This window comes from Miscanthus floridulus, chromosome 12 (genome assembly GCF_019320115.1).
Source record: "Miscanthus floridulus cultivar M001 chromosome 12, ASM1932011v1, whole genome shotgun sequence".
NCBI classification, from domain to species: Eukaryota; Viridiplantae; Streptophyta; class Magnoliopsida; order Poales; family Poaceae; genus Miscanthus; species Miscanthus floridulus.
The window spans coordinates 80,910,014-80,936,025 of record NC_089591.1 but is presented as its reverse complement, the minus strand read 5'-3'; the positions used below and the strand labels follow the sequence as shown (position 1 = coordinate 80,936,025).

Here is a 26,012-nt window from a genome sequence, read left to right as displayed (position 1 = left end):
GGACAACAAGCGCGGGTTTAGTTGTCATCCCCAAATTCTAAAAAAGTGATATAGTAGTCATCATATTGAATCTTGCGATACATGCATGGAACATTAAATATATATGAAAAAAACTAATTGCACAGTTTGGTTGAAAATTACGATACAAACGTTTTGAGCCTAATTAGTCCATAATTGAACATTATTTGTCAAATAAAAACGAAAGTGTTACGATAGCTAAATTTCCAACTTTCACCAGCTAAACACGGGCCAAAAGTCCAGTTTCACTGTCCCCGCGCACCTGTTTCTCCTCCAGGAGCCCAGACACCGACAGCTGGGACCGCCAAACTGGCACCTCATTCTAGTCCCACCTGTAAGTGGCCTATCCAGAAAGCCATCGCTCCCACGTGAGAGCAGAGCAGGTGCGCCAGCCATCCAATCCCTGCGGTTACTGTTTGCCAGTTCGTGATTCCATGCCACGAACGACAGCCAGATTCGAGATTCGCCTTGGGCCCACGCGCCGAGGCGGCCCATCCCGCCCGGTTCTACTCCAACCCCCCCCCCCCCCCCCCCCCCCCCCCCCCCCCCCCCCCCCCCCGGCCCGCTGCCGTCCGTCCGATCCGCCCCCTCCGCCCGCATCCCCGCCGTCCGCGTCTCAACGGCCGGGATGCGCGCATCGTCCGCCCGGCGCATTTCGTAGGCCGACACTGCGGCTTTGCCCGCCAAAATGGCAGGCCCGCGTAATTTACCCCCGACCCCGAGGGCGGTTCCGCTCCGCCGCCCCTGTTATTTATAAAACGAAGGCATGTGCGTGATGAAGCCTAGCGCTAGGAGTCTAGCCGTAGGGTGTTTAAGAAGAAAGACTCCGAACCAAAACCCGACGCGACTATTTTGTTTGTTTGTTGGTGGTGGTGTTAGTACTAGAAGAGAAGAGAAGAGAGATCAAACGGGCCGTGGGAAAAAAAAGGGTTTTATTCGCGTGCGCCGAGCTGATCTATTTAGCACGCGACGCGACGGGAGCATCTCGCCGCTCGATTCGGGCCTCCCCGTGAATTCGCCCGCAGCGAGCAAGTGAGAATTCGAATTGGAATTGGACTTGCGGCTGCTGTGTTCGGTGCGGAGGAATTCTCGCCGCCTTCCCCGAGAGGCGGTGGCGGTGGTTGCGGTCGGCGCTCGAGGAGTGTCGACGGCCTCGCGCCATTGGGTACGAAGCCGGCCGGGGCTGAGCGGTGGGCGGCCGCTGGCTGGAGGCAGCTTAGGCTGGTGAGTTGGCCCGGATTCCGCGGGTGTGTGTGTTCGTACTTCGTGGTGGGGGATTTGGACGGCTTCGTTGCGGTGGTTGCTTCGGTGGGTGGGGGCGGCTGGCGGGCTGGGGGGTCTCCGCGGTCGCCTCGCCGCCCACTCGCACAGCGGCCTCGATCGGATCCTCCTCGGGAGTGGGAAAATGCGAGGCTCCTGCGGGAGCCCAGCGTACCGCGGGCACGGCTCCCGAGGCGGAGGGGTTTCGTCGGTGCTCGTGCAGGGGATTCGGGGGAGCTTCCCAGCTGCTGACAGTCACAGGCTCGTTCGCTCGGCTGTTTGATTGATTTTGGGTTCGATTCGTGCAGGTTGATCCAGGTTTGAGCGCCTCGGGTTCCTGGAGGATTTGCGGGGGCGTGTTTATGGGCCTAGATCGGTGATTCCTCAGCTGCTCTCGGTGTGATGGCAGCTGACTCCAGCATGGGGTTTCACCAGGGGATCACCGCCTCGCTGTACAACCATCACATGCTCTCGTTCCAGTCCAACAGCGACGTCGGCATCAGCGGCGGCGGCGACGCTACCGGTGGCATGGTCATGGCGCCGGCGAGTGTGAGTGGCGGCAGTAGCAACGCCGGGCTGTTCCTCTCCCCAAACACAGGTGTCATCGGCAGCGCGTCGGGGGTTGCCCCGGCAAGGACCTCGTCGGGGGATGCGTTCCGTGGCACCGGGATGCCCAAGTATAAGTACGTCACTGGTCCTCCTTCGGATTGGAGTGACCGTGAGGTAGCCATACTGAAGGAAGGGCTTGTGAGGTTAATTCATTCCCCATTTTGCTTCCAGAATTGCTTTTGCCTGTACTGGACTGTACTTTTCTGTTCTGTTGCTCATGTGGAACCTGGTTTGCTTTCTTTTCGCACCTTTAATGTGTTCCAAGGTTGTGGAGCATCAATTATAAAGTCTAAAGCAATGATTATGCAACCGGGCCTTTACTTAGTCGGTTTGAGTAAAATCGATCTTTCTCTGCTGTTCTTGTGTCGCTATTCAGGTTACTGTGGAACGGCACTTGGTTTCTCCATGAGCACTTCTTCATAGCCACACTCTAGTGCTTTATGACCTTGTTTTTTGCATCACCAATCAGGAGAGAAAACTCTAGCGTATTAGTTGTTGACAAGTGCTGCTATCTGCTTCACAAATTTGATCTGAGAAACTATTTGTTTCCTTTCCACTTCTAATTCCTCCATCGGCATGGGCAGGTATGCTCGTGAACCTAATATCATGAGGTACATTAAGATAGCAGCTATGCTTCCTAACAGGACCATCAGGGATGTTGCGCTGCGATGCTGGTGGGCTACAGTTAAGTCACTTCTTTCAGATGTTTTGATATTTCTTCCTCGTGCTTGTTTGATTCCAATGTTTCTGGCCTTATTCTGCACTCCGTTTGTCAACATATTCTTAGTTTTGCACCCCCCCCCCCCCCCCCCCCCAAAAAAAAAAAGTGCTACTTTTGAACACCCTTCTGGTCTTCCCTCTTTTCCTTCTCTTTGCTATTTCGAGGGGTGCATTAGCTTTTGATTAGTTTATTTGCTAATCTGACATCATATATTGTGCCTAAAATCTGGCTTGGAAGAAGGGAACCTGTATATTGCTTTTGAAGTTATATACACTTATACTTGGTGACCAATTACCAAGTGTAGATAGAGTATTGCATATAATGATGGCTTTCTTGGCTAGAAGTTTACGCTATGCTCATGACGGTTGCAATCTGTATATAAACATGTTGATGGCCTGTTTGTATGGGGGGTTCCCAGGCATTGCCTGGCCAGAGAACCCATCCTGGCCCTAGGCATCCAAAATCAGGACGCCTGGGACTGCTGTCTCGGGGACTTCTTTGGGGGGTTGCAGCATGTTTTTGTTCTGACATTGTTCTGCCGACACCTTTCTTTTATTACCTGCATTAGTACAAGAAGCATATGTAGGCCACTATGGTCTGCTGACTTATTTTGATTATAGCAGGGTAAAGAGAGAAGGAAGAAACCTGATGGATTCTATACAAGGAAAAAAACGAGAGACATGAAGGTAGTTCTGAATTTATGTGTAGATCATTTAAATCACTTTCTTGTTATTGGCGAAGCTTCTCACTTGCCTAGTATTTTCTTCATTTCTTTTCTTGATGTCAATCATGTTATTTCTGACAAAGTCTCTACAGCCAATCCAGGACAAAATGGTTGCATCTGTCCCAATAGCTAATTTTCACATGACACCTACAACCAATGTAACCCCTTTTTCGATATCAATGCAACATCCAAATCAACAAAGTCAAGTTCACAAAGAAGGTTAGCCTCCATCCGTCTCTTGTTTTGTCCCCTTTTGTTCATAATATCATCTTTACTTCATCTAACAAACAGTCTTAAGGTCTCATTTTCTATTTGGTAAAAGAAGGTCTCTAAGTAATCTCATTAGACTGTGAGTGGGGTCAAATGTTAGAAATCAGTTGGTTGATCATTATTCTCTGTAGTTTCTTAATATATAGTGACATAGACCTGGTTTACGTGTCAGCTTAGCAATAAGTTTTCCACTGGCTGACCTATTTGTCTAATCATACTCTTACTATGATTTAAGTAGAAGTTGATGGTTTCCATTTTCCAAGATTACGCAACATACTTCATTTGCTTGTAGTATATTCTTACTATGATGGAAACAAATCATACTCTGCATTCCCATGATCCCGATAACGCAAATTTCGGATTATGGGTCCCCTATCCCTAAGCATATATCCCTTAATCCCTAGAAGTTGTTATAGTTAAAATACACTGGCAGGTGGGAATAGTTTGCTTTATTGTTATTTCATGGCGACAAGCTTATAATGCCACTGAATATGCCACAACTGGATGAGCAAGTGAATTGCTGCTTTAAAGATCAATTTGTTGGGCTGAACTATAGCTATGAAAGGTCACTTGCATATACGGCAAAGAACCTGCTACCATGTCTACACTATACACCTAGATTCCTTTTGCTATTGCCCTTCAGTGTAATATTCAAGAAAGATGACACCGAAAGAAATTTTGGCATGTAGGTTTTATTTTAAATTTTCCATCAAGATTCATATATGAAGGGCGGGCCTGGTGCAAGCGGTAGAGTCTTACCGCCTGTGATCGGAAGGTCCCGGGTTCGAGTCGCTGTCTCCTCGCATTGCATAGGCGAGGGTAAGACTTGCCATTGACACCCTTCCCCTAGACCCCGCACAGAGCGGGAGCTCTCTACACTGGGTACGCCCTTTATCAAGATTCATATATATTCATTCGGAGGAACTCCTATGATAGTACTCAATTCCAAATTGTAAGTCATTCTGGCTTTTCTAGATACATACCTTTTATTATGTATTAGACATAATATATTTCTAGGCACGTAGCAAAAACTACGTAATTAGAAAAGCCAAAGCGACTTACAATTTGGAATGGAGGGAGTAATAAAAAGTGGACTTTCCTTTTGTAACTGCATCCGTCTATTCAATGTTGGTCTTGTTTCTTCCATCAAAGTCCATTTCTATTTCTTAATTCTGCGAAAGTATGATAATAGTAATGTAAAAGAAATCTTTCCTTGTGTTGTGTGCCTGCATACATATATCTGATGTTGATCTTACTTCTACTAATACTCATGTGGTTGCATTCTGAAGCAGCTCCTGTTGTCGACAGCGCAACCCAGCGTCTCCTGGAGGAAAATAATCAGTTGCTTAACCAGATTTCTGCAAATATTGAAACATTCAAGGTCTGTATTTATTTATACTTGTCATGTCTATGGTCTGCACTTGCCCTTTTTGTACTCTCGAGTGTCAGCCACAAGGTACATGGTGCCTGCAAATTATTCGTATTTAACTATGGTTGTTAGTCATACAATTATCTTGCCAATTAAAATTACATCACTATTTTGTTCATGATTCCACCAGAAATGGATATTATCCTCTTACTGCTATAGTTGTTATTAGTTTGATCCGGGATGAAACTGAATGGAAAAATTTATAGAACTAATCAACAAAGAGTAGATGCCCTGCTTATTTAATTCTTACATGACCTGAAATATAAGCTATAAAAGTGCCTTTGGCTTCATTTTGCACTGCCTGTGTACAACCATAAACACATAAAAGTCCATTATTTTGAGGTTTCATTTAACATTTCAGGGGACTGTGATTTAGTCTTATTCTTTGAATGTTTGGGTTCGACATTTGTTTCATCAGGAATATTTATATATGACGATATCATGTGAAATAAACCCGTCAGTCATCATATAACTTGTTGGAACATGTCGCTCTTGTTGGCTTGATGAAGGATAAAAGTAGCTTTGTTGGGTTTTAGAAAACGTGATAAGTTTGGGAATCCAATTGACCATAACTGTTTTCATTCTTGATTTTCTTGCAGACAGTGGAGAACACAGAACTTTTTCTCCGCACGAGTAACAACATCAAAACAACTTTAAGCAGGTACAGCGTTGCGATCATGCACAAGATAGTTTTTTAAACCTTCTCCCCAGAACCTTCTGCAATAGATTACAGAATGAACATAGGCTGAGATCTGACACTACTGATGTTACTTTTGCTTGTATTCTTCTTTACTATGTTTCAGAATGAGCGAAACACCTGGTATCATGGGTCTGATGCCTCCATTGCCTTTATCCATAAATGAAGATCATATAAATTCGCTTATTCAACTGAACAGACTGGTAAGAACACACAACTTGTTAGCAAACAGGAAAGATTGATGATATTTCCACGCGACGTTAACAGCGGGCCCTTGATTGTGTCTAAGCAACATTATCTTATTCTGAAAGGTTGCATCATATGGTACGGCAAGCATTTCTCATCATACCAAGCAAGAGCCATGAAGCTAGTCTACCATACCCAGGGGAAACAAAAATGAGAGGACCAGATGGCTGGACCTCCTATACTGATCAAGTGCCAGGGACAATCACTGCTTTCCAGATAATGTTCTTGCAGTGATCTGACTGTTTCCAACCCGTCTGCCTGCCTGCCCACCAATTGTTGGAGCATTTGGAAGAAGTCTGCAGTTGTGGTGCGAGAGCCGCAAGCTATTTGCTGCTGTTTCTGTTTGCATTATCCGGCACATAGACCAGTATCAAGACACTTGATCCTGGACTCCGCAAGTGATTGTAAATATCGGACGGCTGGAGGCGTTCCATGTTCTGTTTCTCTGATTGCTCATGAATGTATTTCTTCTTTTCTTTTTTTGTGTCCCCGGACAGGGTTGCATTGCTCCCAATATGTAACTATGTACAAGTAGCCAATGTCCTAGACTGCTAGGCGTAGAGCGACTCCATTTTCTGACTAATTGGACCCTGGAACCCAAACATGTGTTGTCCAGATGTTCTACATTCTTTCTTTCACCACTTCAGAAGCATTGGATTAGCACTTCAGATGCAATGGAATAGCTGCGCCCCAACATTGACACTAGTAATTTATTCCCTTTGTTTCAAATTGTAAGCCGTTTTAACTTGTCTAAAAATTATCTAGTTTTGACTATAGTTTATTCAAAAAAGAGAAAACATCTACAACATGATACTAGGTTTGTTTCATTTATTTGATATTGTAGATGTTAATACATGTTTCTAGAGACTTAGATTTTGACTTATAAAGCCAAAAACGACTGGACGGAGTTAATGTATGGCAAATATTAATTTGATTTCGACACAAGCACATAAAACAGAACATTAGACGAATGTCAGCAACACATTCAAAGCTTCAGCAAGCCCCAACACAAATAACAGAGGAACAAAGCAGCAGGTTGTGAGTTGATGCATCATGCTTCGATAAACGTAGAACTCGGTCATAATAAAAATGAAAACGATGTCGAAAGCCTTTCAAATACTATACACTCAATAAACAAAGAACAATACATCCCATCACCGTTCAAGCCCATTTGTTGTGACAAGATGCCAACAAATGGGTGTGTCCTGGTACCCTAGGGGGAAGCCACGATGAAACCACCAAGAGTTACCAGTTGCTAGACAACAATCATGAAGGAAGCATGGTACTCCATATACTACATGGTAGGTACAAAAATTTAGACACCCTGACTCCAATCCAAAACAATACTTCACAAATACGTAATGTACAGGAAATGAAAAGTTCAATTGGCAGGTTGGTCACTGCTCGCCTTCTCCCCAGAATCTTCTGCAGAGAGTTCTTCAACGGTTGGTAGGCTGCTTGCAACAGGACTTGCAGCACCTGAGGTTGCAAGGCTTGCACCACCTTGGCCAATGATTCCACCAGATTGAGAATCCGGACTCTCCTTGCCAGAATTAGGTACCAATTCATGGTCCTCGTGTTGCCGGGATCCATTGAGGGCATTACAGTGAGGACAGTAGTATGTGATGAAGGCAAAGTCCTCTTTCCTCGCAAGACCTGGACAAATGAAACTGGTTAACTACGTTAAAAAAAATGAAACTGGTTAACAGAGAACTTGTAGATGATATAGTTGACATAATAAACAGTTTTTTGTCACCTACCGTTATGCATATGGCAGTTGCCACAAATTAGAGCATAGCACTGTGTTGGATCCTCTCCTACAAGCAGAGCTGCTACTCGTGCAAGCCATCCCCCATCATTACCAGCTGGACCTCTAAAGTGCTCAACATTCCTCTGAGTAGGAGTGCTGGGGCCTTCTTCACTACCATCATACACATTTGAGCCGTCAAATGGCTCAAGGGACTGGGCCCTTCCAGCACCATTGCTTAAGTGTCCTTTTCTTTGCCCAAGTCCAGTTTGTCCAAGATTATTATCATTACTTTTACCCAGTGCTGCATCCCTGTTTGATTCATCTCCCAAAAAGACTCTCAATCCAGAATCAGCAGCCCAACTTTGATGCCAAAACTGTTGCCGCTGCAGCCTTTGCAGCTGGGTCAAGATCATATCTCTGGTTCACCAACATGACAAGTCAGTTGCATGTAAAAAAGAAAAATGAACAATAAAACAGGGCTGTAAATGAACCTGTATAAGTTGCTGAGTAGTGTAGTAATTTGTTCTCTCCTTCAATTCATCAATCTTGGCTTGCCTTTCAGTTCGAAGCTTTTCAAGAGTTTGTTGGTCTCTGTTATCAACTGGAGATAGGATAGTGTGTTACTAATAAGACATGAAGGATTATCTATAATAGCTGAAGCAATTTATATGGTCACACCTTCATGCTAAAGGGACACATTTTGGAACTTTGGCTTTTTCATACAGCAATTTCTTCAGGATACAAATAAAATAAACTAGGCAGGAAATTTGTTCTGTGCTCACTGATCAAATAAAATGCATTGGGAAACTAATGGGAAACATGCGCACATTTGTACTGCCTTGCATTTGTGCACCTTCAGTCAACATAATGTGTAGCTAGAGCCTAACGATGTGTGTGCATGTGCAATACAGAATGTGCATACCAAGACGTCAGTATACCTACGCATTTTCGCGAGGCTTGTAATGGCCGAGTAGATGAGAGCAGCTAGAGCAGGAACAAGGAACATGGGCAGCACCCTGACTGCCCTCATCTGCCAGCTGATGTCCGGCGATCTCGTAGTCATGATGGCATATCCAACTGCAACAATCTGTCACAAAAAGGGAATAACACGAAACCATCTCAAAACACAATTTTGTCCTGATCCAAGGCCCTAAATCCAAAGTGGCACTTATGAGGTGATCCCAACACGATTCCATTCAGTATTGGTACAAATTCTACTAGCTAAACTGACGTAATGCATCTCGTCTGATGTGAGATGACAACAGATGCTCAATTGTAACAACGGATATTGCTGACTACCATAACACGATGGCCCGGCAGGCGGGTCATCCTGACCAAACGATTCCTGATTCCACAATTCAAACCGGATTCATCGCCCTACGAGAAAGGAATTCCCATCCTCTATCGGGCAGGAACAAGAATACAGCAAACTGAACAGAAGCGTTTGCTATGCTATGTATAATCGGGTAATCCAGCAGGCACGAGTCGAATCACCTCGAGCGCGGCGGCGAGGGCGAGGACGTTGTGCGCGGACTGGCGGGAGGCGCGGGCCCGGCGGCGGAGGCGCGCCCGCACGGCCTCCTCCTCCTTGGACAGCGCCTGCAGCAGCTTCTCGACGTCCTCGCGGCCGCCGAAGATGCCCTTCCACACCCGCGACACGAGCCCCCGCTTCTGCGTCGCCGGCGTCTCCGGCGGCATGGGCGACCGCGGGGACGCCGCCGCCGCGGCGGCGGCGGCGGGCGCGTCGCCTTCGGCCATGCGCGGCGCGACGACCGGCACCGGCACCGGAAGGATCTGGCCTGATCGGATCAGACGGGCCGACGCCCGGTGGGATGGGAAGGCGGTTTCCTTCGCGCGCTCCTCGATGGGGTTGGGTAATTGGGTTACGCGGCCAAGGAATGGAATGGAGGATTGCTTCGTGGAGGGAGGCGCGCTTCTGGGGAAAGGCGGAGGGGCGAGGCCGGAAAGGAGAGGGAAGGAAAGCTAGGAAAGGCGTCGGTCGCGTTGGGAGGTCGGCGTTACGTGTCAATTTTTTTTAATATATACCATATATACTCCCTGTAGAATACAGTTCTAACTTAGTTAAACTCAGTATTTATGTTAGGTTTACTATATAAAAATAATACGGAGTGGTAACTTTTAATTTCTCGAAAATTGTGAATCACATTTTTTGTTATTTATTAAGGGAGTGGAGTATGGTTTTTTAACCGGACTGCGCAGGACCGTGTGTTGTTGTTGATCGGACAGGGGTGCATATGGCCCACTGGATTAGTGTAGTGCCCCCCTTTGATCAGTATCGTGGACTTGGTCTACGTAAGACAGGGCCTTCGGCCCAAGGTCCCTGACCGATTCCTCTGAACCGGAGCACGCCAATAGACTCCGTGACATCTTCAAATGCAATCGGCGAAGAGAGGGCGGCGAGCATGCACGACTCAAACAGATCAACAGGCGATCAACGGACCGATCGAGTCCGTCCAATAATTAACTGGGCCACGTGGAGTATATTATATCTGTCTTCAAAAATGGCATGAACACAGCTCAATTTGTCTGTGAGCATTTGATAGACAATAGACTCCGTGTGTAAATCCTCAATGCCATCTAAAGTCCTCCCTCATCTCCATTAAATCCGTGTGATCACCCGTTCTAGGACAGTAGAGTTGCATGATGCACCTAAATTTCCCTTCTTTCTTGAAGGAGTTTAGCATCAATATCCATCCGTCAACCAAGATATTCATTGCGCTGAAAAACCACCAACACTCAGGCATGTGTATCATATACTATTTTAACCACAAACTCTTCTCGGAGTCAACAAGAAGCCACATGTTTGTGTAACGGCTACAACGACCCCCTACGCTTTGCACTAGGCACAGGGAGCCACTCTGAGCCGCTAGAGTGATATCCCAGCTCTCATCCTCGTCAGGGTACCCAACTGACGGAGACAGGGGCTCCAATGTCCAAGAAGTGGAGAATACCACCGGCGGCTGCTGTGCATTCAGCCGACAATCGACGAGTAAGGATCGGGGGCTCTGGCCTTTGCCTCCAAGTGCAAGCGGTTTCCATGGCAATGCCATCTCCGTCGTGGCCAAGAGTGCCAACCTGGCATATCTAGATGACACCAGCATCGTACCCCAACCGCGCGTCACGGAGACGGAAAACCGTCGTCGCCAAGAGTCTAGTGCTCGCGGCGGGTAGGACGACTCGTCGAGCGGGCACGGGCGCGGCCGCGGGCTTGCAAACACGCCCATGACGAGGGGAGCCGCGGCGGTGTGAAGTCCGTGCGCTGCGATGAAGGCCGGATCCGAGATGAGGGCACGCCATGCCTTGGACACTCACCGGAGCTGGCACAGGGTCTTCACCGGCAGCCTGGCTAGCACGTCGAAGAGGCAGGGTGAACAAGACGCCGCCATTGCCTTCGTTGTTACTGACGCCACTGCCTTCGCTTGTGTTGGGATTGCCTCCTTGGTTCACCTCGATTTCTCTCTTGCAGACAGATCCAACGTCGCATTGTGCACGAACTCCCGCCTGATGTGCTACACCTACGCCTCATCGTCATCAGTCTTAAAACATACGAACTCTTAATACCCATAGATCATAGATGTCCGACTGGGTCGGCACGAGTGAATTTGGCCCGGCCCGGTGCTACGTGTGTGCTTGGGCTGCAACTTGGGCACGGCATGAAGGAGTCAAGCGGTAAAGCCCATCGTCTCGTTTCTGGGCTCTCTCTGCTCTATGGTCCTCACTCTTCGGTCACAGCTCACACCTCACACGGGAGGAGCCGAGGAGGAAGGCGGCTAGGGACTGGGGAGTGGAGCGGCCGCCGCACGCGGACGGCGTGGAGGCGGCGCGGCGTTGCCGCTTGCCTGCGGCCTATACGCCTGTGCCGCTCCCACTCGCTGTCGGGCTTTGCTGTCATCTCCCTCTCCAGATTCCTCCACCTTCGGCTGCCTCGCCGAATGCTTCTCCCGGCAGTCGCCGCGGCGGCGGCGGCGCGCGCCGCCAGCCGCTTGGTCCTGGTCCCGGTCCGGCTCTCCGCCGCCCGGTGTATATCCTCGCTAAAGGTCCCGTGGAAGCGCGACCCCGCCCTCGACGCCGCCATCGCCCGGGACCGCCGCTTCCGCCAAGCGTCCCGCCTCGTCCGCGAGGTGCTCCTCTCCCCGGGCCGCCGCCTCCTCTTCCGCTATCTCACCAAGCGCCGCGAGCGCCTCAAGCTCCCCGTCCGCGTCCCCACGTTTCTCAGGCGCTACCCCACCCTCCTCGCCGTCTCCGCTCCCCCGGAGCCCGTCGCCTCGCCCTCCCCGCACCTCCTCGCTTTCCTCGACTTCGCCTCCCGCCTCTACGAGCTGCACGCCCCGCTCCTCGCCTCCAGGCTCGCCAAGCTCATCATGATCTCCTCCACGCGTGCGCTGCCCGTCACCAAGATAGCCGCCGCCAAGCGCGACTTCGGCATCCCCGACGACTTCCTCGTCTCGCTGGTCCCGAGGTACCCCGGCCTCTTCCGCCTCGTCGGTGACCCCGGGCCTGACGCGTCCGGGAACGCGTTCCTCGAGTTGGTTGCTTGGGACGATAGACTGGCCAAGTCGGTGATCGAAGTTCAGGCTGACAAGGAGGCCGATGTCGTCGGAATTAGGCCGAGGCCAAACTTCACTGTTAAATTGCCGAAGGGGTTCTACCTCAAGAAGAAAATGAGGGAGTGGGTGAGGGATTGGCTTGAGTTGCCATATGTCTCACCTTATGCAGATGCATCCGGGCTGCATCCGGCATCTCCGGAAGCTGAGAAGCGAACCATTGGCGTTTTACATGAGGTGCTGTCCCTGACAGTACAGCGAAGGATGGCGGTGCCAATTATTGGGAAATTCTGTGCTGAGTATAGGCTGCCCAATGAATTTGATAATGCATTCACAAGGCACCCAGGCATCTTCTATGTATCACTTAAGGGTGGCATCAAGACAGCAGTATTGAGGGAAGCCTATGATCAGAACGGGGTGCTTGTGGATAGAGACCCAATGCTTGAGCTGAAGGAGAGATTTGTGGCAATCATGGAAGAGGGGCATAAGCAGTATTTAGAGGACTTGAATAGGAAGAGAGAGGCACTGCAGAAATACAGGGAGGATGCAGGTTGCAAGGATGCAAAAGCAGAGATTGAGGATCAGCTTGAGGAGGAATGGCACAGTGAGGATTCAGAAGGAGATGATGACACAGATGATGCTTATGTGCAGTAGGAGGCAATGGAAGGCAGTGTTGTTAATGGCTCTTCCGCTCTTGTAATTCCATTTGTCCCTGGTCAGTGTTGCCTGGAGAACTGGCAGAGGAAATGGATTGGAATTTAACATGCTCTTAAGGACTGGTGAGATCTTTTGACTTCAAACTTGGAACATTTTCTTGTCAGCAATCTTCATGGAAGCCTTTGTTGTTGTTAGTTAGCTCACTGGGGCTGTGGAGTATACAACTGGCTTTTGTGTTGCGACCTTTTCCATCTATTCGGATCCAGAGATTATTTTCAAGTTGATCAGTGCAAGTCTATTCCTTTTTATGGCATTTTGTTTAAAATGTCGCATCATGTCATGCCCACTACACATCATTAACACAGATACCACATATATTCCATGAAGTAATCTTTTTTATATACACTCAAGAGTACTGTGCTCAATAAATCCATAAAGGGCGTACCCAGTGCAGAGAGCTCCCGCTCTGTGCGGGGTCTGGAGAAGGGATGTCAGTGGCAAGCCTTACCCTTGCCTATGCAATGCGAGGAGACCGCGACTCGAACCCGGGACCTTCCGATCACAGGCGGTAAGACTCTACCGCTTGCACCAGGCCCGCCCTTCGCTCAATAAATCCATATTAACACAATTCAATTTTCCTTCATAACAACCTACCCAAATTTTCATCTGTGCCTCATTTCTTTCAAGGATCCAAATATCATTAGATGAGCTATGTACCTCTGTCCAGAACTTTTTCCCCTCACAGCCACTGTAAGTCATTTGGTATATTTGATTTCCCAAAGCCAGAATATCAATTGGTGTTTAGCCAAAGGTAAGACTTCCAGGATATGGATGGTCATTGTGCTAGACAGGATTAGTCTTGAGAGGTTTTTTAGTGGGGTCACTAATTTGAGAAAACAATTTTGTATTAAATGTTCCATTTGGTTTTGTGTACATGATGAACAACGTACCGATCACCTGGAAAGTTGAAGGTTTACACCTGCCACCTTTAGCTTGAACTTATCAGCCCGGCTTATCAGCCATGGTACAAGTATTTTTCTCTCACAACAAATCAGCGAATAGTACTTTTCAGCCTGGCTTTTCAGCGAAGCGAACAAGGCAAAGTTTGATTCTTGCTGAGCACTTGGAGAATAAGTTGAATTGAAAGAAAATAAATGTAACCTTCAGTGGTTATACCTAGAACTTAAGCTATATAAAAAGATTTTGTTTTTTCAAAGCATTTGGAATCTACTTAGAGAGCAATGCATTGATTGAAGGCTAGCTTGCTTGTCCTTAAGGGATTTTGTGCTTTCTGAGTTTTATGCTGTCTGCCTTACGGGTCTTCCAAACTCTGGATAGAAGTTTATTTTCAACCCACTGTTATTTCCATGTTCTCTTACTCTGTTTTTTGCCGTACATATTTTTACTCCGATTTAGGTTTCAATTTTGCATGTATCTTTCATGTGTGGCATTGTGAATTTGTGACCGTGTCTCTGTTGTGCTTCTGTGTGTGCAGACATGGAACAATTTGACTTTGTGCAATTCCATACCCTGTTTGGAAGTGTTCGCTTCAGCTAAAGCTGCTGCAGCTGCATCCTCTCTCCGCAGATCATTGTAGCAGCAGCAGCCCCACCGAGGGATTAGCTGTGGCAGCTACAAGGAGGCGGTGAACTTGAGTGAGCGTGGCGGCAAAAAAGGACACCTAACCCAGGTCGCCAAATCATTGCCAAGATGGTTCTCTGCTCTATCTATTATTATAAGTACTGTACATGCTATGATGGAACCATAAGATGTTCATGCAGCAACTCAGTTCAGTTGTACTGTTTGACTCAAGAAATGTAACAAGTTCTGTGACACTGACACAAGGTGATCCTGTTCCTGTTGGTGTCTTGGCGTCCAATGCAGTTGCAGTCTTGCAGATGCCTCATGCAAGGCTGTGTTCTCTTGGGACTCAATGAAGGTGAAGTGCTTCCTCACCAGATCCGTTCCATTCCAATTATCTGGAAATCTATAAATACGGACAGGGGCGGATCCAGCTTAGTGGCTCTACATATGTACACCTAATGGGTCAGTGCGAAAAATAAAAGTTAGCACATGTTTGGATGATTTAACTTACTGTGGTATCAATAAACTATTCGTTTTATAGACCTACAACATGCAAAATTGTGCTTTAGAGACTACAGAGTTTGTTGTATCCAAACACCAAATAGCTTCTAAAAAAACAAAGTATTTACCAAAGTATTTTACAGACCACAGTGTTTATCCAATAATAAAAAAAAAACACTTTGCACCTAAACGAGGCCTTAGCGGGTATGGATACAAAACGGAAGAGAAAGTAATGGACCAGCCACGTATGCCAACGGGGAGCAGTCAGGCCTACGGATGGATATATGAGCAGCCTAGCTCGTGGGAAATAATCAGCCATTTTTCTTTATTTTCCATTCTTTCTTTATATTTGCCTAGTAATCTTTGTGGTTACTTTATTATGTTTAATTCTGTCATCAATTTTGTGTAACAACGGCATCTTTCTTTTCATTATCTAACTCAACAATTTTGATGTATGCATTCAACGTTTTTAAAAATTATTTAGTCAATAAAAAGATGTTTGCAAAAAAAAAATCTAGTTTAATACTGTAGTACTCACCTTGTTCCTACACGTTCCTACAAGCTCCAATACCGTGACATCCTCTATAGTGAAAGCGTGAAATTTTACTAGTGATTTAGTGAAAGCGTGAAATTTTACCAGTGATTTCCGGATTGGGAAATCTTATGGTCATGTGTAGCACCTGTTTGCCGAGTATCATACTCATCCCCTGTTTTAACTATCTTTTTTCAGCTTAAGTTAGGTGGAAAGGAAGAGGACTAGACATCTTTTTTTCAACTCTTGTTCGCTTCGCTGAAAAAACAAGACGAAACACTGTTCCGGCTGATTTGTTGCGAGAAAAAACACTATTCCGACTGAAAAACAAGCTGAAAAAGACGGATTATAAGAGAAGCGAACAGGACCATAAGCTACGTGAAAAGCAAGACGACTAGACATACCTATAAGAGTAGCTTCGATATTTAGGTATTTAGGGCCTGTTTGCCGGGGCTCTTCCCCGGCTCCAGCTCCTCTGGAGAAGCTCTGCCAAAAGTTTTCTATAGAAGATGTTTTCAGTAAAAAAAAAACAGAGGAGCTGGAGCCGTTTTGAAAGAGCAACAAATTGTTGTTTCTCCAAAACGGCTCTAGCTCCTCCAAAGGAGCCCCTCAGGAGGAGCTGTGCTAAACACCCCTTATATTTTTTCATGTAATTTTACTATAAATAATAAATAAATAAATAAATAAGAATGTTTTTTATCAACTTATTGTCTATGCTTAATAATATACAATCTTGCATGATCACAAGTTAACTCCTAAATCAGCACATCTGTTTGGAGTACAGAAGCCCTTTCTTTGCGCCTCTGCCTTCAAGAGAAGAACTGCTCAAGACTTGGAGAATTGAATATGTTGCCTGCAAGCTGTTCTCCTTCCACCGTGGAAATAAATAGTTGGCATCGAATGAACCGCTGATAATAAACGGGGGGAAATGTTAACATATGTATATCAAAAGAAACCCCTGCTCCAGAAATAAATAAGATACAAGATAACATACAGATAGTTGAGAAACTATGTCAAGGTTCGTGTCTATGTGAAAATCTGACTCCAACTGTCGAACAAATGAAGTTCGACCAACTTCAGTGCTGCAAAAGAGCACCTGAAAAGCATATACATTGTTTTCACTAGAAGTCAAATGAAGGTGACAGAAACAGATAGAGTAAAACACAACCAAACAATCTAAGCATTACCAGATACCAGTCGATAAAGAGAAACACATATGGCCTAACTATGGGCAAGGGGAACTATTCTTTCATCCGTCAAACATAATTGAATATTCTGTACGATGAGTAGAACTGATATGCTGAGTGCCACTAGAACTTTCAATGTCCATGTACATTTTTTTAAAAAAAGGTGCAAGTACCAACTATCAGCCGTTTTATTATATATATTATATTTCTATGCTATATATCCTATGTGCAATAGACATAATAATCAGGACTCCAGGGGGAAGTATCGTTCGAGTTTTATGATGAGAGCAATAAGGTAAATGAACTATGATGAATCAACACTCTTTAGTTTGAACTTGTCACCTTCTCTTTCATCAGGCCACCAGTTCTGAAAAGTCCAGAGGCCTCCAGGGCCATGAGAGCGTTCTCCTACAGTTTCCATTAGTCACTCGAATTACAGAACCATTCATATAACATACAAAACTGCAAATAAATGTAAGGGTGAACTAAGAAATTAATACCTCGCTCTTGTCATCAAGTACAGTCTCCATCAGGTAGAGATCACAATATCTGGATATTTCCAGTAGTAACTCTACAACGGAGGGTCTAATTGTAGCATGTTCCTGCATCAAAGATGGATAGCAGAAGGTTTAGCTTTGGTGATAGGCGACTATGCAAGAGATACAAACTTGACGAGCATTGCTAGTCACACCTGAAGCTCCTCAGGAGTTTTCTCCTCAAAAACAACACCGAGAAGTTGGCACGTAACCTGCACAAGCAATTTTTATGAGATTCGGTGAATTCTGTCATACGACAAACAGAGTTTATTAATCCAAAGCAGTGCCATGATTTAGGAAGGTCGTGTCAAATTAGATCACTGCAGTGTTCAACTGCTAATTTCTTCAGCCTCTTAAGACAAATCCCTTAAAATGTTTCATTACTAACACGGTTATCTGAAAACAAACCTATCAGCATGATTGAATGGAAAATTTATTCCAAAGGTGCATTGTCGTCCTTTTTAAACTAGGAATAGCCCTGACGAACACCAAGTTGCATGCACATTCGCTCTTCTGAAAGACAAACTTAGGTGTGATGGAAGAAGCCACACCTTTCTGCACCCTCTCAGTCGCTTCACCACAATTTCCCGTGTTACTACCTGTCAAACACAAACTTGTCGTCACAAATTTAACCGGCCGCAGCAATCAACAATACCAGGAATCATCATTCCATTCCATAGCCTACCTTGCCTGAGTCACCGATAGGCTCGGCCGCATCAGGCACAGTCGCAGCAGGAGCCGCTGCAGGGGTAGGTGGGGGCCGCTTGGGAGCAGGCCTGCGGGGTCGCAGGAACTTCCACGCGAACACGACGGCGATGGCGAACCCCGCGACAGCGCCGAGCGATCCAGCTCCCTGGGAAACAAAGCGGAGCCACACGGACGCACCCCCGACACGGTCAGTAGCTAGGGTTAGGGGCCGCGCGAAGGGGCGAGCCACGGGGACCGGCTTTGCTTTTACCTTGTGGCTGAAGAGCAGCGCGACGATGTCGGTGACGCGGCGGTTGAGGGCGCGGGCGACGCGCCGCACCAGCCAAACCTTTTCCTGCTCGGTGGCAGCGAGGCCCGGCATTGCGAGGGCGCTGGAGAGAGAGACGGGCGGGCTCCGCGTTTGATCTCCCTCGCGCGGTGAGGGCGGTGGAGGGGGGGGGGGGGGGGGGGGGGGGGGGGGGGTGGAGGCGCTGATTGCCTTGCCGGATTGCGAGGCCGCGGTGGCCGGTGGAGGAGACCGGGAAAGGCACGGAGGCGCCGGCCGCGGCCCGCGGGAGAAAACGGGGAAGAAGGGCAAAGGAGAGGGGCGCGCGCGGTGACGGAGAGCAGGGGACAGCACCGGTGCTTAACTTGTTGACAGGGGAAGAAGTCAACCAAGACGCCCGGTTTTTTCCTTTTCCTTTTTTTGCGTAATTTTTCTTTTCCTATACTTGATTTAGGTTCTGTGGGTACACTCAGAATTCATGGCTCGTTAAGAATAGTACAATTCTAATACAAGTACCAAGTTAAAGTATTTCAAGGTTGACTAAATAGTCATGACATTAAATAAGTATTATTAGATTTTTCATGAGACATAATATACTTATTTGGTGTAAAAATATTAATATTTTTATCTATATATTTGATAATAAACCTTTAAACACTTTATAACTAATATTTGCAAACCGAAGCCGCCGCCACTTACCTCTTCGCCACATCGACGTTCCTTCGCGGAAGTTGTGCGTGAGGGCAAGACCATGGCGGCGCCTGGAGCAGGCAATGGAGGAGGGTTTGGAGAGCGAGGAGGAGGCAAAGGTGCGGGATTCAACCCCGGTTTCAACCTAGGATTTAATCCAGGGTTCGGGGGAAGTGGTCGTGGACACAGTTTCCACCACGCATGGTCGAGGTCAGGGTCACGGCGCATATGGAGGTAAACACTGTTGTCGGCTTCCCTAGGAAGCCCTAGCCACACCCCTTTGTCCTCCATGTGCCGTGATCACAGCGCCCGTTCGTCGTCCACGTTTCCCTAAGCTTCGTCCATCGATCTCTCACCCCTACACCCTATGCAACAAGCCTGGTAGGATCCGTAATCCTATCAACCTGGTATCAGAGATGTCAGGCCCTAATCCCACCAACACCTTGCCGCCGCCGCCGATCACCTCCGCTGCCACGATGGTCACCACCTCGCCTCTGCCACCTGCCTCCACGCCCACAGCCCAGATGACGCCTGCTGCACAGCTGACGCCGGATTAGGTGGCTACCTCCATCGGGGAGCTGGCTCGCTCGGTGGCTGCCATCCAGTCCTACCTGGCCGTGTGCCACCGCCGCTGCCGCCGCAACCGGCTGTGACCACCTTGCTAGCGGTGCTGCCGTATGGGATGCCCCACTCCAGCACGATGGGCGTTCCCATCCATCTCCTCCGGATGCTGCCTTTCCCTTCGCCGATTCCATCGTGGGGTTTAGTCTCGACGACCTGCCCGGTGTACACCATGGCGACCTCTCCGGCTGTGACATCAGTAGTGCCATCGCCCGCTACCGTCGCTGTGGTCTTTCACGAGGGACCCTAGGCCGATGGTTTTTTCTATGGGGTTCCGACGGCCCCCTCTTCTACAGACCTAGGCACCTAGGTGTGAGTGCCTCCCCATCCACAGGCAGTGTTCTAGAGCCCTTCGTCTAGGGCGTGCATGGTGCCCCTCAGGGTGCTCACCCTCCGCGTTTCGACAAGCTTGAGTTTACGACCTACGACGACTCCGAGGACCCCCTGAATTGGCTCAATCACTGTGAGCAATTTTTCCAAGGGCAGCGTACCCTCGCCTCAGATCGCACCTGGCTCATGTCTTATCATCTGACTGGTGTGGCCTAGACATGGTATTATGCCTTGGAGCAGGATGAGGGCATGCCCACCTGGGACCATTTCAAGGAGCTGTGCAATCTACAGTTCGGGCCGGCGGTTCGTAACACCTGACTGTCCGAACTCGCCCGCCTTTCGTTCACCTCCACGGCGCAGGACTACTCGGCTCACTTCAACGTCGTGCTCTACCATGCCCGCAATATCTCGACCCTGCAAAAGGCTGAGCTGTTTGTGGGCGGCCTCTCGAAGCATATCAAAGTCGACGTGGAGCTTCGGGAGCCCCAGGACCTTCAAACGGCCATGCATCACGCCACTATGCCGGCCACAGGACAGCGTGGCGCCTAGCCACCCAGTGCCTAGGTCTTCTAGTGCCCTTGACCCCCAACGCTCCCTCCAGTAGCTACCGGCGCGGCTGCTGTTCCAGCATAGTAGGGTCGACAGCCCCTGCTCGGCCTTTCCACCGCCTGTCTTCAGCCAAGCAATTGGAGCATCGCCATCGGGGTCTCTACTATAACTGCGACAAGCCGTATGTGCGTGGCCATGTGTGTCCACGGCTCTTTTATCTAGAGTCCATGGATTTTCTCGACGACGAGGTTCCCGCGGAGGTGGATGCGGTAGCAGCCTTCTAGGAGGATGCCGCACCTCAGGAGGTTGTTCCTACCGCCATCCAGGAGCCCGTGACCCAGCCCACCATCTCCCTATATGCCATCACCAGCATCCAAACTGAGAATGCCATGTCCTCCTGGTCCATGTTCATGGCCATCGTCTCGTGGTGCTCCTCGACTCGGGCTCGACGCACAACTTCATCAACATCGACCTCATGTGTCGTCTATGCCTCTCCACCATGCCACATCCTTCCATGAGGGTGCTGGTGGCTAACGGGGACCGTGTGCCCTATGAAGGGGTCGCCCATGACGTCGCTCTCGCCATTGGTAGGTAGGAGTTTACCATCAGCCACTTCGGCATCAACCTCGGGGGGTTCGATCTCATCCTCGGCGTCGAGTACCTCTACACCTTGGGTCCTATTCTCTAGGACTTCGAGGATCTATGCATGGCATTCACCTGCGGTGGCCAGCGTATTCTGTGGAAGGGCATTGGCTCTCCCCACGATGACATTCGGGAGCCAGCCACGCGGGCGGTCATGGCTGCCCCATCACAGACCCTGCTGGACCGCCTCCTCCACTAGTTCAGACCAGTCTTCGATGAGCCGCAGGGGCTACCATTGGTGCGGCCATATGATCACTGCATCCACCTGCTTTCGGGCACAGCACCGGTCGCGGTTCGTTCCTTCCGCTACCCACAGTTACAGAAGGATGAGCTAGAATGACAGTGTGCAGCCATGCTCGCCCAAGGCATCATCAGACCAAGCACGTCCCCGTTCTTCGCCCCTATGATGTTGGTACGCAAGGCGGATAACTCCTGGCATTTCTGCATTAACTACCACGCTCTCAACGCCAAGACATCTAAAGATAAGTTCCCGATCCCGGTGGTTGATGAGCTCCTCGACGAACTGCATGGCGCCAGTTTTTTCACCAAGCTTGACTTGCGCTCGGGCTACCAGCAGGTGCGGATGCATCCTGACGATGTCACCAAAATGGCATTCTGCACACACCACGGGCACTTCGAGTTTCTAGTGATGCCATTCGGCCTCTCCAACACTCTGGCAACGTTCCAGGCCCTGATGAACGACGTGCTTCGCCCCTTCCTCTGTAGGTTCGTGCTGGTGTTCTTCGATGGCATCCTCGTTTTTAGCTCTTCATGGGCAGAGCACTTGCAGCACATCCGCATCATCCTCGACGCGTTACGGGCACACAAGCTCCACCTCAAGCGCTCCAAATGCTCATTTGGGGCCTCCTCGATGGCGTACCTTAGCCATGTGATTTCAGTGGCCGGTGTCGCCATAGACGCCGACAAGGTAGCCGTTGTGGCATCGTGGCTGACCCCACGGTCCGCCCGTGGCCTACGCGGCTTCCTAGGCCTCACCGGCTACTATCGGAAGTACATCCGTGACTTCGACGTCATCGCAGCCCCGCTGACATGCCTCCTACGCAAGGATGCGTTCGCTTGGTCCGATGAGGCGGACACTATGTTCTAGGCACTCAAGCGGGCTCTGTCTACAGGCCCCATACTCTAGATGCCTGACTTCGCAAAGCAGTTCACCGTGGACTGTGATGCATCCGGTGCCGGGTTCGGCGCGGTTCTCCACCAGGACGCTGGACCGCTTGCCTTCTTCAGCCTACCGTTCGCTGCATGTCATCTCAAGCTAGCGGCTTATGAACATGAGCTGATCAGGCTCATCTAGGCCGTACACCACTAGCGGCTATACGTATGGGGGCATCACTTTTTGGTCCACACGGATCATTACTGCCTCAAGTTCTTGCTGGACCAACACCTCTCCATCGTGCCGTAGCACCAATGGATCAGTAAGCTGTTTGGGTTCGACTTTGTCATGGAATATCGCCTCGGATGGCTTAACACTGCGGCGGATGCTTTGTCCCGCAGCGACATCGAGGATGGCGCTGCTTTAGGGGCGGCTGTGCACTTGCTGTCCACGCCGACATTCGCCCTCCTCGACGACATCCGTGCGGCTATAGCAGCAGCCGGGGACGCTTAGCTTCTCCTTCAGCGCCTCTAGGAAGGCACGCTGGCCACACCCTGGCGTGTCGACGATGGTTTCCTGCTCCACGGTGCTCGCATATTTGTGCCAGCTTATGATGACCTGTGCCACCAGGTGCTCCTCCTAGCTCACTCGACGGGACATGAGGGAGTCCAGAAGACGCTCCATCGCCTGCGCTCGGACTTCTACATCTCAGGCGACCACGCTCTTGTCAAATACTTCGTGCGGGCGTGCGCCGTGTCAGCGAAACAAGACGGAGTCCCTGCAGCTCGCCGGATTATTGCAGCCCCTCGACGTTCCGTCCCAGGTTTGGGCGGACATCTCGATGGATTTTATCGAGGGCATGTCCAAGGTCGGCGGCAAATCCATCATTCTCACGGTGGTCGACAGATTCTCCATGTACGCGCACTTCATCGCCCTCGGCCATCCCTACTCCTCCGCCTCGGTTGCACGTGCATTCTTCGACGACATTGTTCATTTGCATGGGTTCCCTTCTTCCATCGTCAGCGTCAAGACCTAGTTTTCACTGGTCATGTGTGGCGTGACCTCTTCAAGATGGTCGGCGTCACGCTCTGCATGAGCACGGCCTTCCACCCGCAGACAGACGGTCAGTCTGAGGTGGTCAATAAGGTCATCGCAATGTATCTTCGGTGTGTCACAGGTGACCGGCCGCGAGCATGGGTGGACTGGCTGCCCTAGGCGGAGTACTTCTACAACACCTCCTTCCACACGGCACTACGCGCCACACCTTTTGAGGTGGTCTACGGCCGGCCACCCCCGGCCATCTTGTCGTACACGCCCGGGTCGGCTAGAACGGACATGGTAGACGACCTTCTTCGGATCGCGACGAGATGCTCGCGGAGATTCGGGAAAGGCTTCTCCAAGTACAGCAACTGTTCAAGAAATACTATGACGCGTCCCACCGCGATCGGGAGTTTACCATCGAGGATTGGGTATGGTTGCGCCTGCTCCACCGCGCTGCCCAGTCCCTCGAGCCCCATGCCAAAGGGAAGCTTGGCCCTCACTACGCCGGTCCGTTCCAAGTGCTGGAGCGCATCGGCCAGGTGGCGTACCGCCTCCAGCTTCCGGAGGGCGCCCTTCTACATGATGTCTTCCATGTGGGGCTGCTGAAGCCCCACAAAGGTGATCCCCCAGCGGCGCCTGCTCCTCTGTCGCCGACATCGCATGGCCGGCTGCTGCCAGCTCTGGAGCGCGCCCTTCGTGCACAACTTTGGCGAGATGTGTGGCACGTGCTTGTCAAATGGCGTGGCTTGCCAGCGGAGGATGCGACATGGGAGCCTCTCCAGCATCTTCACGACATCTACCCCGACTTCCAGCTCGAGGATGGGCTGTTTGTGCAGGCGGGGAGAGATGTTATGACCGGCATCCCCTATGCCAGGCGCAGGCCCAATAGTGGCTAGAGGGGCGGCTCTGTTAAGGGGCTTAGAGGTCCAATTTATCGCTTATTTGGTATTTTCTTAGAGATACATTAGTTCCTTAATTATAGTATCTATAGGAAAGGATAAATACTTGTAATTTGGGATGATTGGAAAATAAGCAGCAGCAACCTAATTTGTTGCCGGCTTCCCTGGGAAGCCCTAGCCGCACCCCTCTATCCTCCCTGCGCCGTGATCACAGCGCCCGTTCGTCGGCCTCGTTTCCCTAAGCTTCGTCCACCGATCTCTCACCCCTACACTCTACGCAAGCCTGGTAGGATCCGTAATCCTATCATAACCACACAATATAAGGTTTTTGGGCCCGGTCACCATAATAAACTAGGTCATCTACTTGTATAATGAATTGTAGGAACTCTTTGCCCTTTAAGGGTTCTTTGGGGAAAAATTACAAGGGAAGGCATCCGAATTTATTTTGCAAAGGTTCGGTCTTAAATAAGAATCTTCTGGCTACATAAGGCTCCAAAGCAGCTTGTGTCCTATGCTAAAGCTTACTATTTTCCCGTCATGTAAGGTATCTGAAATCTGAACCGTTCTTTGTTCATGTAATATTTATACTTTTTGTTTATTAAATCTCGCTGAGACAGCCTTGTCACCATGAAGATTTAATGTAATATAAACTCCTATAATCTGGATTAACCCTGTGTTGATCCATCTAACTGCTCTTTTGATACTACAATGTTCTCCTGCTCATTTCGGACCAAGTAATCATCTTACCATATTAATTATAATTGCTTATATTCATTTTAGACCAAGGGATCTTATTTTTTCTAATAAATTATTACTAGTTTGAGGAGACACCAATTTAAGTTAGGTTTATTTTGGGGACCTTCACTCATATCAGCCTTCCCATTTTCGATACGTATATGATTTTTTTCTGACTTGTTTTATTCAAAAGTTGCAAATGCACCAATAGAAGATCTAATTTCCCTGAATTATCCAGTTTGAAGTGATGATCTTAGTTCCAAAAGGAGCTAGTTCCTGCTTTCCCCATTTTTTCCATTAATGTCGCCTTCTTCACATTGCTTCTAAAATTCTCAGTTTGTTTTCCATTTATCAGGTTTTGTGGACATGGATATCAGCCAAGATGGAAAGGGTTTATATAGTTGGTTACTGTTGCTTCTTTCTCCTGCGCCACTGGGAACTATTTGAGGAGTACACATGTGAGACCAACAATTACACTGCACTTAGTTATTCCTTCATGCGTCATGAAGTTGGTGTTCCTGGGCATAGGCTTCTGCCTTCAATCTTCATGCTATTATTTGTCAGGCTGCTTGAGGGATCCTACAAGAATTGGAAGAAGGATGGTAGGACCTGATCCATCTGGTTGTGGTTTAGTTTGCAGTACAAAATTTGTACTCCCTCCGGTCGCAAATACTTGATCAGCTTCAGCACCTTGAGATAGGCTAGTTCTCAGCCATGGGCTCCTACCTGTAATCCTATGACTGAGTTAGTGATCTCCTAGTATGTAGGCATGCAAGTGCTTCAGCACTCTATATGTACCGGCCAAGGTCCCATTGCAATACAGTCCATCCATTCATACCAGTATTTCCCTTCTCACACGATATCAGCAGACCGAGTCTGATCCTAAGGCCTCACGCCCTACACTTCCGTTGCTCGCCGCCGCTGGGCGCCGTCAGCCCTCTTCCATGGTGCGTCTCCGGCGCCCCCCGTCGACGGACCCCTAGCTCGCCCCGGGGAGATCGCCCATGTTGATCTTCGCTGGGGGCCGGGCCCTCCAACATCATGTGGCTGGTCGAATCGATCCGCCACCATCGTCGTCATCAAGCAGCAATAGATAGTGATGGATTTCACCTGGGTGCCGCCGTCCATCGGC

The 26,012-nt window shown here is 49.0% G+C and overlaps 3 protein-coding genes and 1 pseudogene across 10 annotated transcripts; 2 read left to right on the top strand and 2 right to left on the bottom strand.

Moving 5' to 3' along the window:
- Positions 1–801: 801 nt before the first annotated feature.
- Positions 802–6,576, top strand: LOC136497950 (uncharacterized). 7 transcript variants are annotated; one of them, XM_066493859.1, is made up of 9 exons: positions 802–1,242; positions 1,587–2,030; positions 2,472–2,571; positions 3,232–3,294; positions 3,425–3,551; positions 4,895–4,983; positions 5,631–5,692; positions 5,835–5,931; positions 6,040–6,576. In XM_066493859.1, the coding sequence occupies exons 2-9, from the start codon at positions 1,681–1,683 to the stop codon at positions 6,091–6,093; spliced, it is 942 nt and encodes a 313-aa protein (XP_066349956.1). In that variant the 5' UTR covers positions 802–1,242; positions 1,587–1,680; the 3' UTR covers positions 6,094–6,576. The 7 variants fall into 7 exon arrangements, with proteins under 7 accessions (XP_066349956.1, XP_066349954.1, XP_066349951.1 ...); XM_066493857.1 differs by having other exon boundaries at positions 4,892–4,983; XM_066493854.1 differs by having other exon boundaries at positions 3,416–3,551; positions 4,892–4,983.
- A 499-nt stretch (positions 6,577–7,075) lies between these two features.
- LOC136496634 (uncharacterized protein At2g24330-like) lies at positions 7,076–9,729 on the bottom strand (annotated as a pseudogene).
- Positions 9,730–11,383: 1,654 nt separating this feature from the next.
- On the top strand, positions 11,384–15,128 carry LOC136497948 (protein WHAT'S THIS FACTOR 9, mitochondrial-like). 2 transcript variants are annotated; one of them, XM_066493851.1, is made up of 2 exons: positions 11,384–13,514; positions 14,442–15,128. In XM_066493851.1, the coding sequence occupies exon 1, from the start codon at positions 11,399–11,401 to the stop codon at positions 12,941–12,943; it is 1,545 nt and encodes a 514-aa protein (XP_066349948.1). In that variant the 5' UTR covers positions 11,384–11,398; the 3' UTR covers positions 12,944–13,514; positions 14,442–15,128. The 2 variants fall into 2 exon arrangements, with proteins under 2 accessions (XP_066349948.1, XP_066349946.1); XM_066493849.1 differs by having other exon boundaries at positions 11,384–13,068; positions 14,442–15,114.
- A 778-nt stretch (positions 15,129–15,906) lies between these two features.
- Positions 15,907–18,434, bottom strand: LOC136497949 (peroxisome biogenesis protein 22-like). The gene is made up of 8 exons (XM_066493852.1): positions 18,245–18,434; positions 17,972–18,139; positions 17,838–17,885; positions 17,442–17,498; positions 17,251–17,352; positions 17,093–17,158; positions 16,558–16,659; positions 15,907–16,471 (listed from the first exon to the last, which is right to left on the bottom strand). The coding sequence occupies exons 1-8, from the start codon at positions 18,353–18,355 to the stop codon at positions 16,373–16,375; spliced, it is 753 nt and encodes a 250-aa protein (XP_066349949.1). The 5' UTR covers positions 18,356–18,434; the 3' UTR covers positions 15,907–16,372.
- Between the last annotated feature and the right edge of the window lie 7,578 nt (positions 18,435–26,012).